This window comes from Selaginella moellendorffii, unplaced genomic scaffold (assembly GCF_000143415.4).
Source record: "Selaginella moellendorffii unplaced genomic scaffold, v1.0 SELMOscaffold_35, whole genome shotgun sequence".
NCBI lineage: Eukaryota > Viridiplantae > Streptophyta > Lycopodiopsida > Selaginellales > Selaginellaceae > Selaginella > Selaginella moellendorffii.
This window is the reverse complement of record NW_003314296.1, coordinates 165,357-177,310: the sequence shown is the minus strand read 5'-3', so window position 1 is coordinate 177,310 and position 11,954 is coordinate 165,357. Positions and strand designations below refer to the sequence as shown.

At 49.3% G+C, this 11,954-nt stretch overlaps 4 protein-coding genes across 5 annotated transcripts; 2 read left to right on the top strand and 2 right to left on the bottom strand.

The window, feature by feature from the left end:
* Window positions 1-427: 427 nt before the first annotated feature.
* On the bottom strand, window positions 428-3,599 carry LOC9657160 (wings apart-like protein homolog). Of its 2 annotated transcripts, none has more exons than XM_024682847.1 (13): window positions 2,923-3,599; window positions 2,754-2,853; window positions 2,446-2,683; window positions 2,279-2,391; window positions 2,135-2,227; window positions 1,987-2,080; window positions 1,815-1,937; window positions 1,379-1,767; window positions 1,134-1,324; window positions 933-1,080; window positions 780-880; window positions 650-731; window positions 428-569 (listed from the first exon to the last, which is right to left on the bottom strand). In XM_024682847.1, exons 1-13 carry the CDS (start codon window positions 3,432-3,434, stop codon window positions 474-476), a joined length of 2,280 nt encoding a protein of 759 aa, XP_024538615.1. In that variant the 5' UTR covers window positions 3,435-3,599; the 3' UTR covers window positions 428-473. The 2 variants fall into 2 exon arrangements, with proteins under 2 accessions (XP_024538615.1, XP_024538616.1); XM_024682848.1 differs by having other exon boundaries at window positions 2,135-2,224.
* Window positions 3,600-3,818: 219 nt separating this feature from the next.
* On the bottom strand, window positions 3,819-11,467 carry LOC9657159 (cytochrome P450 78A4). Its single transcript, XM_002977611.2, has 3 exons — window positions 10,493-11,467; window positions 9,868-10,436; window positions 3,819-4,011 (listed from the first exon to the last, which is right to left on the bottom strand). Exons 1-3 carry the CDS (start codon window positions 11,465-11,467, stop codon window positions 3,819-3,821), a joined length of 1,737 nt encoding a protein of 578 aa, XP_002977657.2.
* LOC9656421 (ABC transporter C family member 13) lies at window positions 4,169-6,395 on the top strand. The gene is made up of 4 exons (XM_024682797.1): window positions 4,169-5,080; window positions 5,140-5,460; window positions 5,512-5,598; window positions 5,658-6,395. Exons 1-4 carry the CDS (start codon window positions 4,169-4,171, stop codon window positions 6,393-6,395), a joined length of 2,058 nt encoding a protein of 685 aa, XP_024538565.1.
* On the top strand, window positions 7,558-7,979 carry LOC112349075 (multidrug resistance-associated protein 9-like). The gene is made up of 2 exons (XM_024682770.1): window positions 7,558-7,811; window positions 7,874-7,979. The coding sequence occupies exons 1-2, from the start codon at window positions 7,595-7,597 to the stop codon at window positions 7,957-7,959; spliced, it is 303 nt and encodes a 100-aa protein (XP_024538538.1). The 5' UTR covers window positions 7,558-7,594; the 3' UTR covers window positions 7,960-7,979.
* Window positions 11,468-11,954: the final 487 nt, after the last annotated feature.

Below are 11,954 nucleotides of genomic sequence, written 5' to 3'. Positions count from 1 at the left end.
ACAAACGAGTCTCCAGGCCTGGTGTAACACCCAAGAGATCGAGAATGATTTCTCCAGACATCCACACTGTCAGCTGTGGCAACCATGCTACCATTCCAAAAAAGAGTCTAGAGAAAATCAAGAAAAATAGTTACCACATCGCCCACAACTGCAATTTCGCTCAAGATCTACCATTGCTACACCTGATCTGCGCTTAGAACCCACCATATTTTTAAATGAAATTCTTGCAGGATCAATATAGTCAATGAAGGTGCCTGAAAATGACCCTTGATTATGCTTTTTGCTTGTCACAACATTATAAGACATTGCATATTCCACTTTTCACTGCACGTTGAAAGTTAATGAAGAGTCAATAAAAGTCTATAAAGATCCTCTGCCAAGTCAGAAACCAGTTTTGCCTCCATGATCTGGTATTTACATGGTAGCATTCGACCTGAATAAATGGCGATTTTCTATTCCATTGAGGTCAGAATTTACAAATCAATCGCAGGTTGTTTTAACGAATTTATCACCTCCTGGACAGCCGCGTGAGCCTCGGCAGAGATCATATTTAGCGACAGATGGAACGCCTGCAAGTTTTATCACAAAGGGTGGTGAGCTCTAAAGAGACCGAAAAGAAAGCTTGGAAGTTATTATAGAGCATACGCACCACGAATCTCTCCAAAACGGGAACTAAGGATAATAGTCCTTCTCCCGGCAATCTCTCGGCGATTGCTTGTCGTGCTCTGTCACTGCCCCCACAGAAGTTAAAGTTGCTTAAATCTATGAGAAAGCAGTACCTTTCAGTGGAGAGGAACGCGAGCAACAAGGCTGTGTAAGCCTCCACAATCATATTCTCGGCTTCTCGTTGTCCTCTTTGTACAGTATCATCATCCTCGACCTGGAATTATTGAATAACTTATAGAAGAAACAAAAGAAAACAGATCAAGTACCTTGATAATGGATTTTTCTCTCGCTTCAGCAGCTTCCCCGGAACCTTGTTTGCTTAAAAAGAGAGAGCACAATAACGTTAAAATGCCTCTTCCATTTCCTGAGGCTATGTGGGATGGCAGTTTCAAGTCCAAAGCTGCAAGCTGAGATCTGGATAACAAACACGAGAAGTTAACAAGTTCTGAAAGCTAAGAATGTCTCACCTGTTACTCTTGTCTTTCTCTACTAGATTGACAAGCATGCCAAGTACCGTCACAAGGAGATCCAAGCTCATCTCTTCTTGTGACTCGCGAGGATAGTTTGACACGAGGAGCGAGGCGACAGAGAAAATCCCGTTGCATGCTCCAACTTGCTTGCATCCAGTAGCATTATCATTCGTCAAGTTCATCAGAACCTAGAATATATTTCAGCGATTATTAACCGAGGAAAACGAAAAACGATGGCATACCTTGACAGCCGAAAGTAAACATTCTTCTTCTAGCTTGCATCTAGCAGAAGAGCCACCAGCTTCGTGATTCTCAAAAGTTGGATGAAGGGGTTCTACTCTGGACTTGTGTTGATGCTTCGGTTTACCAAATTGAAACTTAATGTCATAATCTGGCTCATCAAAATCGTATGGATCTTGTGAGAAGATATCGTCACTCGCGTTGTCCGTCGTCATAGAAGTATCACTAGGAAATTTGAAGCGCCTGTCGTTATCGGAAACCTTCGTTTGAATCATTTTCTGGCAGTTACTCGTCAGGGATGCCTTTCGTTGCGTGTTGATAATTTTAGCTTTCTGCAGAGCATTTCTCAGCTTGAGCTCCTTTTGGTTTGCAGATTTAGAAGCATCTCTTCCTACAGAAGACAATAAATCACAGAGACAAAAGAACGAGACGACGCACCTTTCAAGGCCGGCCTTTGTTTTTGAATGGCATCATCTTTGCAGGTTATTGTCTCTTTCGTGTTTGAAATTTCCAAACTAGAGTCGACTTCTTTGCCAGCCGTTCTATCTTGACTCGAGATATCTGCTTACAAAAAATTGTGCTGGATGCAAAGAAGAAAAGAAGTTGGTACCTTGCAAAGTATCAATTGCTTTTATAACGATTCCAATGAAGCTCTCTGGCAAAAAAATAGAATTTTGATGGTGCTTCAGTCTCAAAAGATAAGCCTGGATATAAAAATGCTCAGATAACATGAACGCAGACAAAAACAATCCGCACACCTGATTTTCTTCGCTTAAAAATGTAACGTTCTCCATCACCTTCAAACATCTTAGTAGTAAACTGACAGTATGGTCACTCCGAGTCCTTCCCTTCTGAAACGAAAGTAATAAGAGCAAGCAATTCCAACAGAAACTCTCACTGACCATCAAATTTGTAAGACATGTCGCAACAACATTACAGACAACGTCCAAACCACCCAGCTCGCGAAGCCTTTCTTTGAATTGTCCTCCAACCTTTGTCACCGCACCACTATTGTCTACAAAAGTTTTTAGAAACCTCAACCACAATAAACATGAAAGCCATCACGTACCATCTAGAACGACAGCAGAAAGGCACGCTCTCTCTAACGTACGCAATGCCAGTGACTTCGGAGTTAGTTGATTCGTTGTCACAGCGTCACTTGAAGTTTTCGTGGCACGCAACTTCTCATAAACTTTAGCCACAATATTCATCCCATCGCTGCTACTGACTGTATCAGTCTGGCTTGTAACAAGCTTGAGAAGAAAGCGAATACACGGGTCGGAGTCCATCACACTCGCATCATGCCCCTGACAAACAACAAAAACGAAGGAAAAAAAAAATCATTTAGAGTGTACGAGGGGTAGAGAAAACGCTTACATCACTGGCAAGCACGTAAAAAACAGCTGAGGCAGCCAAGGACAACGCCGGATCGCCTGTTGGTAAAGCTACAATAGCATCTACTAAAGTTTTCGCAATCCTGATAAGAAAGAAAGTGCTTGTGATCAAACAACACGAAGAAGAGGAAAAGAAGAAAACTTTAGCGCACCCGTGAGATCGAAGAAAGCGCCTTTGTTGGAGCGAAGCACAGAGCGAGAGAATGGAGATCAAGCTGGCCTGCTGGACTTGGAGAGGCTGTCCTTCGCGCAAGCCATCCATGGCAAAATTCACCTCGTCAACCTGTTCCATCATCTCACCCGATTCCTGGGCCTCCATGAGCGTCGAGTTTGGAGGAGCAGAGAATCCCCATCGCCGGCTCAAGCTCAGGCCCACTTGCCTCTGCAAGCGATTCAATTGCTTGGCCCCGGTGGCCCTGCCCTCGAATTTCTCCACCTGGAAGCTCTCCTCCTCCTGCTGCTGCTGCTTCCTCTTCTTGGGCACATTCTCCTCGATTTCCAGCGACGACCAGTTGGACAAATCCTGCGACGACACAAACCCTGCCTCCTGCGAGCTGCTCCACGCCGATTCCTGCGAGCTGCTCCAAAAGGATTCCTGCGAGCTAGAATCTCCCCGGAGAGAATCGCTACCCCTGTGCCGCCGCTGGTACGTGCGGATTATCATCCTGGCCACAAACCCTAGCCGCTGCCGCCCCGCCCCGCGATCCTCCTCTTCTCGCTACCGCAGGCGCTGCATTCTAGCCGCAGTGCCGAGCTCTCGGCTCTCTCGCCACGATCGCGCGCCGATCGAGCATCCGCCCGCGCTCCTCCCTCCCCAAACAAATTTTGTGAAACAAGGAAAAAGAATATTCCAAAAGTATCTTACATTCATCGTATATTCTTTAAAACATTCTTTTAGGGTTATCGGGAAGTTTTAGAACGTTTAAAGCTTACATTTGGTACTTAGGGTTCTAACCAATGAGAGAGCCTCTCCTCCAGAATGAAGGTACGTATTCACTGGCGAAAGAGGAGGAGAAGATCGTCACGCCTCACGTGACCGCCTCCGCTATCAGCATTGCGTTCTTCCGCTGGCTGGATCCACTCTTCGCCGCTGGTTCCAAGCGGCCTCTCCAGCTCGAAGATCTCCCGTGGCTTGGCGAGAGAAATTCCGCGGCATTCCTCTTCCAGAGATTGCGCGGGAGCTCGATCTGGGATGCGATTTGGCGGCCGAATCGCAAACTAGTGATCGCGAGCGGGATCGTCTCACTCTTGCACGTCTTGGCTTCCTACGCGGGCCCTTTCCTGGTGGCGGACTTCGTCGCGTCTTACGGCACTTCCGCAGGCAAGGGATTCGCGCTGGCGTCGGGGTTTCTTCTCGCCAAGATCAGCGCCAACTTGCTCGAGAGGCAGCGGCATTTCATGCTGTGCCTGCTGGGACTGCACGTCGAATCCTCCCTGGCGTGCCATGTCTTCCACAAGGCGCTCAAGAGCTCGAGGGTTTCGACTGGCGAGGTGGTGAACTTGGTCACCTCGGATGTCCGGCAAGTCGGGTGGTTTTGCTGGGAGATCCACAGCGTTTGGACGCTACCACTCGAAGCACTGCTCGGTTTGATCATCCTCTACAGAGACGTCGGGCTTGCGAGCTTTGCAAGCGTTGGAGCGCTGATCGCTTGCACACTCTGCAACGTTCCACTCGCAAGTATTCAAGAGAAGTCGCAAGGCAAGATGATGCGAGAGCGGGACTGCCGGATGAGAGCTACTGCCGAGTCTCTGCGAAGCATGAGAACTCTCAAGCTTCATGGATGGGAGGAGAGTTTCTTGCGCAAGATCGAGCGCCTCCGAGCTGCTGAGTACGCCCATCTCTCCAGATACTCTTACGTCCAAGCACTGTCAAAGTACGTTTTTGCCACTGCTCCGTCGGCCATGGCTGTGGTTGCTGTCGCGTTGATGGCAAAGCTCCAGCCGGGGAAGATCCTTTCGGCAGTCGCAGTGTTTCGGATGCTGCAAAGCATGCAGGACGGGATCCCGGATTTCATTAGCTCTCTGGTGGGAGTTCGTGTCTCCATGCAGCGGTTGTCCAAGTTTTTCGAGGCCAGCGAAGTGGAATCGAGGCCAGAGTTTACAGGTTGTGGTGGTGCTGCTGCTGCTGCTGCGATCGAAGTAAGAGCGGCCAGTTTCAGCTGGGACAGGGATCCAGAGCATCCAACTTTGAAAGACATAAACTTGGAGGTTCCCAAGAGATGTTTCGTGGCGATCACTGGAGCCGTTGGTTCTGCCAAGTCGAGCCTCCTTTCGTGTATCCTGGGACAGATGCCAAAGCTTTGTGGAGAGGTATACGATTTGATATCCTTACTTAACAGGCTCTGTCACAAAATAAATAATTCTTTCAGGTGATTGTGAGAGGCACAACTGCTTACGTTTCTCAGTCGGCATGGATACAGCATGCTACCGTGAAGGAGAACATCTTGTTCGGGAGCGAGATGAACAAGGAAAAGTATGACAAGATCATCTCTTCTTGCCAGCTCAAGAGAGACTTGGAGATGCTAACCCATGGCGACGAGACACGCATTGGCGATCGAGGTGTGACACTGAGTGGGGGACAAAAGCAAAGACTCCAGCTCGCAAGAGCCATGTACAAGGATGCTGATATCTATCTCCTGGATGATCCTCTCAGTGCTCTCGACACTCAAACATCCAGGGACATTCTCAAGGTAAGTGCGAACTCCCTGTCTCTTTTGTTCACGAGTTTAAGCACTTTGCAGGAATGTATCCAAGGGATTCTGTGCACGAAGACCGTTCTACTTGTGACGCATCATCTTCAGTCCATCCAAATGGCCGACAAAGTGATCGTAAGTCTGTCAGAAATTTTCAGGTAGAACTTGTTTCGATCTTGTCGTGGACCATGCAGGTAATGGCGAACGGGAGCTTATCAGTGGACTGCGCAGAGCAAAGCCGAGCGGCAGCAGAGAGTGCAACAATGGATGAGTCTTCCAATCAGGATCGAAAGGAAGATCCAGCCGAGATCCAGCAAAAGTTGGAAGAGCCAGAGGCAGCCGAGCAAAGGGAGTGTGGAAGTGTGAGCGGGGGCGTCTACTGGGCCTATCTAACATCAGTCTATCGAGGAGGTCTCATTCCAGTGATCTTAGTGTCACTGGCTATTTATCAAGGCTCGCAAGCAGCCGCGACATGGGAAGTTGCGAGGCCGAGAACTTCCGAGGCAAAGCTTGTCATGGTTTTCGGTTTGCTCTCTTTGGGAAGCTCGCTGGCTTCACTCTGCCGAGTCTTGCTTGTCGCCGTGGTGGGATTGAAAACTTCACAGAAATTCTTTCTCGGCATGTACCGCTCGGTGTTCCTCGCTCCTATGTCGTTCTTCGACACTACTCCGATCGGATGTATCTTAAATCGTGTAAGCATGTCTTTCAGCTCTCTCGCTAATCTTTTTCTTGCTCGATGGTGTGTGCTTGCAGGCTTCTACAGACCAAACCTCGGTAGATATCTCTGTGCCGCTGAGATTGTCCGAGCTAGCCGGCTACATGACCGAGCTCGTTACAATAATTGTCATCGTTTCATTTGTTTCGTGGCATGTCCTCCCGGTCTTCGCGTTTCTAGCTTCTGTGGCTTACTACCTCCAGGTATTTGCTCTTGACTACAATATTATTTCCTTTCTAAACTCTTTCCACGCAGAGACATTACATCAAGACAATTCGCGAGCTCCCAAGACTAATGGAGATCCAGCGCGCTCCCATCGTTCACCACTTTGAAGAGTCCCTGAGCGGCCTCGCCACGATACGAGCATTCCACCGGGAGCCACAGTTTCTCGGGAGATTGTTCCACCTCGTCGACGTAAACAACCGTCCACAGTTCCACAACTTTGCATCCATGGAGTTTCTGGCTCTCAGGATCGGCGTCCTTGCCGACGTTTTCTTCTGCGCTTTGATGCTCCTGCTCGTTGCTTTCCCCAAAAGTCCAGGTACGTTGTTTCCTTTTGCAAAACTCTCTCTTAGGATGGATGAAAGCTCACGGTTCCAAATGCCAGGTTCGGCAGGAGTTGCTGTTACGTACGCCTTGAGCTTGACAACAGTGTTGACATGGACACTGTGGAGTAGAGTTGACACCGAAAAGAGAATAATCTCGGCCGAGCGTCTACTCCAGTATACACAACTCCATTATCAATCTCCACGGAGAGGGAAGCATGTTCAGCCTGCTGAGGATTGGCCGCAACTAGGCACTCTGGAACTCAAAGAAGTCAAGGTTTCTATCACAGCTCTTTCCTTAAAGTTTGAACGTCGGAGGCATGTTCTAAAGCTTTTTGTTTTTGTTCGCAGGTTCGGTACAAACCAAGCGCACCGATGGCACTTTGCGGGATCTCATGCAAGTTCCCAGCCGGGAAGAAAGTGGGCGTCTTGGGACGTACTGGCAGTGGAAAGTCGACACTCGTGCAGGCAATTTTCCGCACAGTGGAGCTCACTTCTGGCCAAATTCTCATCGATAGTCTCGATATCTCTGCAGTGGACGTGCATCTCTTGCGTTCCAAGCTGAGTATAATCCCGCAGGACCCCGTTCTCTTCGAAGGAAGCATACGTTACAACTTGGATCCACTGAGTACGTTCTCGGACGATCGAATATGGGAGGTATAATGTATGCATATGAACCATGGCTCTTGTAATGTGTGAATAACTTGCGTTCTTCACACAGGTTTTGAGGAAATGTGAGCTCATGACTGCTGTGGCTTCCAAGGGAGCTGGTCTCGATTCACTCGGTAACGAAGTTTTGTCATTTGATCTAGGATGGATCTGTCGTTTGTGATGTTCTTTTGAAGTTTCGGGAGATGGCGAGAACTGGAGCATGGGACAAAGGCAACTCTTGTGCCTTGGCAGAGTGTTGCTGAAGCAATCAAGGATCGTTGTGTTGGATGAAGCGACGGCATCGATCGACAGTGCCACCGAGAGAATCATACAAACTCGTATAGCTGAAAACTTCCAGGAGTGCACTGTGGTGACGATAGCACACCGCTTGGCAACAATCCTTTCCAACACTGATCTAGTTGCCGTGTTGCAAAATGGTAAATCCGCGATTGATCCTCTCTTTTTTACTCTCAACTCAATTGTCTTTGTGGATTTGAAGGCAAGCTTGTGGAATTCGATGCACCACCTGTGCTTTCGAGCAATCCATCCTCAGCGTTTGCGACACTGTTGAGAAACCATCCCTGAGATCATATATAAGCCTTTTCGTCACCTTTTTCTATAGCCTATGCCTTTTCGTTCTACAGCTTATAAGTTGAAACTTCGCGTAGACCTAGAAAGACGATGATGAGCTCGAGTTTCCGGTGGGGTGATGTGGAGGACGAAGAGGTCGATGTGTTGCCACCAAGAAAGGTCGTCGGGCCAGACGAGAAGGGGATCAAGATCATCACCTCGTGGCGCAGGAATGAAGACACTGGCAAGCTGATCAAGGTAATCGAGACAGTGAGAGTGACGAAGAAGACGAAGAAGATGAGCCCCGCGGTTCTTCACCGCAAGCAGCTCAAGAGATTCGGCGACGTCGCAAACGCAACCGAGGGCGTGACGCTCGTCTCCGTGGACGAGATCCGGCTCGAGAAGCCCGGCTCGAGGAACACCCGCAGCGATAACGTCGATCTGGGGCTGCCCAGCTCCGGTAACACGTCCTTGATCGTTTGCCGGGCCTGTGGGAAAAAGGGCGATCACTGGACGTCGAGGTGCCCTTTCAAGGATTTGCTGCTCAAGGACGATGATGCGGTGATCAAGCCCGCCGAAGATCACGGCGATCGTGGCGACGTGACTTCGAAGCAAAGCACTGGGAAGTACGTTGCTCCCAACCGGCGTCCCGGAGGAGGAGCGGGATCGAAAGAGACGATGCGCTATAGAGACGATGGCAATTCGCTAAGAGTGACCAACTTGTCCGAGGACACGAGGGAGGCCGACTTGCAGGAGCTGTTTGGGCGATTTGGGAGTATCTCGCGGATCTTTGTGGCGTCGGATAGGGAGACGGGCCTGGGGCGTGGCTTTGCTTTCATAACTTTTGTGAGGAGGGAGGATGCCGAGCGCGCCATGAAGAAGCTCGATGGCTATGGCTACGATAGTCTTATACTCCATGTCGAGTGGGCGGCTCCCAGGGAGAGGCCAGTCAAGGAAAGGAATGACCATAATAAGTAACTATAAGCTTAATATTAATATTAAATCTCTACATTGTTGTGATGAGCTCGAGAAAATCATTTTCCTGTGTTCTGATGTCTGTGCATAGATCAGAAATCGCTGATCACTGGCATCTTGCTTGATAAACCAATGGCTATTCTAAGATGCGAAGGCTTGGGTGGCAATCAGGTGACTATTCTTAAGTTGAGCTCTGGGGACGCAATTTTACCAAGATGCAGGAAAAGTCTGCTTGAAAAAGTTGACCCAGCCTTGGTATTTAGTAGTTCTTGTGTTTGCAGGCCTACAAAAGAACTTGAGAAAGTCAAAGCAAATGTCGATCGTGTCACTATGTTTCATTGGAACAATATACACATTTACTGTTTTATTCAATTGAAACAAAACCATACTTCACATTACCAGTTCAAGCGTTAGAGGCAATCTAGATGATACCAGTTCTTAAGTATGCTGCTAGCAGGGCCTGATGGCACCACTCCCAGCTTAAGACTGCGATCGCGATAGTCTTATTGGGAATATCCTCGTCGCCATGTATGAAGTGGCTGCCTCGTTCAAGCTCGACTCGCTGTCGAGCGCCTCTCGCAGCGAAATCTTTCCTCCTGGAATGTTATGGTCACGGCAAATGCCCAAGGAGGGCACTGTCGCGGGACAGCGGAGGCCTTTCATCGAATGCCACATCGAAATGTGGTGTCGATAATCCAGGCACTTTTTCAAAGCAACGATCTCGTCCAAGCCAGGCACTGTTTCGAACAGATGCCTGACCTCGACACCGTTTCTTAGAATATCATACTTGTGGCGGATGCCCAGCGAGGGCATGTCGAGAGTGCAGCAAAGATCTGAGCCAAGATCGAGAGACCTTATGTGATATCGCTCGATAGGCGACTGCTTTCAGGTACATTTCCTGTCTTTAGTTTTATTTACTGAATTGTTTGAAGTACAAACAGCTATAGCACCTTTACCACCAATGGTGCGACCATCTCACTTGAAAGTTTGAGAACTTCGGTGAGATCCACGGGATGAGTCGGGTCTGCCTGGAACTCGAACTGTTGCACCAAACGAGCAGTCCAGAGGAGAACAGTCGCAAGGCCAAGAGCTCGTCCGGGACACACTCGACGACCAGCTCCAAATGGAGCGAGACGTAAGTCGGTTCCTTTCACGTCGATGTCCTGCTCAAGGAATCTCTCCGGGTTGAATTTCTCAGGCTCGGACCAGATGGAAGGATCATGAGTGATGGACCACATGTTTACCATGGCCGTGGTGCCTGCGGGGACGTGGTGGCCAGCTAAGCTTACGTCGTGGATCGCCAACCGAGCCCAGGAGAGCAAGGGACCCGGAGGATGCATCCGAAGGGTCTCCTTCACGACGGCCTGGAGGTACACCATCTTGTGGAGATGAGGCTCAGCAAGTTTGGATTTTCCTCCAACCATGCTAGTGATCTCATGTCGTAACTTGCTCTGGATTTCAGGATGGAGGACAAGCTCTGCAAGTGCAACCGTGTCAGTGCCTCGAAAAATCATTTCCTGGAAAGCACCACGTAAGTCGTAACAAAAATCAGAGGCAGAGTTCATTTTCTTACCCAGAGAACTGCGATCATGTCCGCATCTATAAGCTTGTCCTCGCCATCCAAGGAGAGCAGCACATCCACAAAGTCGGCTTCGCCAACTTTCTTATCGACCGACTGGCGATGCTCGTCGATGATCCTCTGGACAAAGCTCGTCACTCGGGGAACCAAAACGGCACAGCGCTGGAGGATATTCTGGGGGTCGACTGCCTTCAGAACTGGCAAGTGATCAGCCCAGTTGAATGCACCGAGCAGCTCGAATCCTTCCCTCACCATCTCAGAGAGCTGAGCGGCATCCTCAGAGCCATCCTCGAATCTCCTGCCGAACACTGTCTGCATGATGTTGTTAAGCGAAGCTCGCTGGAGAAAGTCCCGGACTCGGACAAGGCCATCGTTTTCCGCTGCAAAGGTACTCATCGCTTCGATCATCCTGGTTGTCTCTGCCTGACGCGATGGCTCGTGAGCAGCAATCTGGCGTGGCGAGAACAGATAGTTGGAGGCAATTCTTCGCAAGTTACGCCAGTAATCTCCGTAGGGAGCGAAGCCGATTGCTCGTCCAAACAGGAGCTGCTGAGCCGACTGCTTGAGGGGCCTGTCCGCGAACTCAGAGCTATTGAGCAACTCACGTGCCACTTCCGGCTTGCTGGTTATGATCATCCTCGTGTTCCCCAGGCTGAATGCCATGAGCTCCTTTGCATGGTACCTCTCGGCAAGCGCGGCCAACTTTCGGTGAGCTTGGCCTCCCATTTCCGTCAAGACTCCAAGCACTGGCCATCCTCGGGGTCCCGGGATGCTCTGCTTCTTCCTCAGCGCTTTCCCCCATGCATTGCCACCGCGAACAAGCCAAGGAGCCAGGATCGCTGAGATGGCAGCTAGAATGAGCAGTGCAGCAGCAGAGAAGACAGATCTCCATGCATGATCGGTGGCTAAATGCCGGGGGAAGAAAGGCAGAGTGAGGATCCACCAATTGAATCCAGAAGACGACTCCATGATTGAATCGAGAATGCTTTGGGGAGGCAAAGCTTAAGACACTGCCTTTGGTTTCTGATGGTCTCGGGTTTTATAGCGACGAGAAACGAGATTATCCAGAGCTGCATGCCTGGAAAAACTATTGGCTGAGAACAAGAATGCTCGAAATGGTAAGTCTCTAAGATAGTACAGCTTCTACATTTGCTCGTGTCTTGTGGATTTTACTGTTCTAACACTTGAAGAAACTTGATTTGGCAAGTGACTTGATCATCAAACTACAAGTCCCCTTCCTATAAGTGCATCGTTCAAGCGACATTTCATCCAGAATGCGACGAATCTTCTACAGGGTCTAGAGGACTAATTAATCGCGGGTAATTGACGAGCAGCAGTCCCTGTTTGTGACTGGCGGTTTTTTCCGAGATAAAGTGGGCGATACATCGCTTGTTTTCAGCTGTTTCCGCTGGACACTGCCAGATGGTCATCGCTTGGACAACTTTTTTTGCCGAGG

Excerpts from the sequence above, each read along its gene's own strand:
- LOC9657160 (XM_024682847.1), bottom strand. The coding sequence starts at position 3,434 with ATGATAATCCGCACGTACCAGCGGCGGCACAGGGGTAGCGATTCTCTC. Across the intron at positions 1,325-1,378 it reads GTTTACTTTCGGCTGTCAAG|GTTCTGATGAACTTGACGAA; the intron begins GTATGCCATCGT and ends AATATATTCTAG. Across the intron at positions 1,081-1,133 it reads GAGAAAGACAAGAGTAACAG|ATCTCAGCTTGCAGCTTTGG; the intron begins GTGAGACATTCT and ends TTTGTTATCCAG.
- LOC9656421 (XM_024682797.1), top strand. The coding sequence starts at position 4,169 with ATGCTGTGCCTGCTGGGACTGCACGTCGAATCCTCCCTGGCGTGCCAT. Across the intron at positions 5,081-5,139 it reads TGCCAAAGCTTTGTGGAGAG|GTGATTGTGAGAGGCACAAC; the intron begins GTATACGATTTG and ends TAATTCTTTCAG. Across the intron at positions 5,599-5,657 it reads AAATGGCCGACAAAGTGATC|GTAATGGCGAACGGGAGCTT; the intron begins GTAAGTCTGTCA and ends TGGACCATGCAG.
- LOC112349075 (XM_024682770.1), top strand. The coding sequence starts at position 7,595 with ATGGGACAAAGGCAACTCTTGTGCCTTGGCAGAGTGTTGCTGAAGCAA. Across the intron at positions 7,812-7,873 it reads AGTTGCCGTGTTGCAAAATG|GCAAGCTTGTGGAATTCGAT; the intron begins GTAAATCCGCGA and ends GTGGATTTGAAG.
- LOC9657159 (XM_002977611.2), bottom strand. The coding sequence starts at position 11,467 with ATGGAGTCGTCTTCTGGATTCAATTGGTGGATCCTCACTCTGCCTTTC. Across the intron at positions 10,437-10,492 it reads ACATGATCGCAGTTCTCTGG|GAAATGATTTTTCGAGGCAC; the intron begins GTAAGAAAATGA and ends GGTGCTTTCCAG. Across the intron at positions 4,012-9,867 it reads GCACCATTGGTGGTAAAGGT|ACGATCCCGCTCGCGATCAC; the intron begins GCTATAGCTGTT and ends TGCAAGAGTGAG.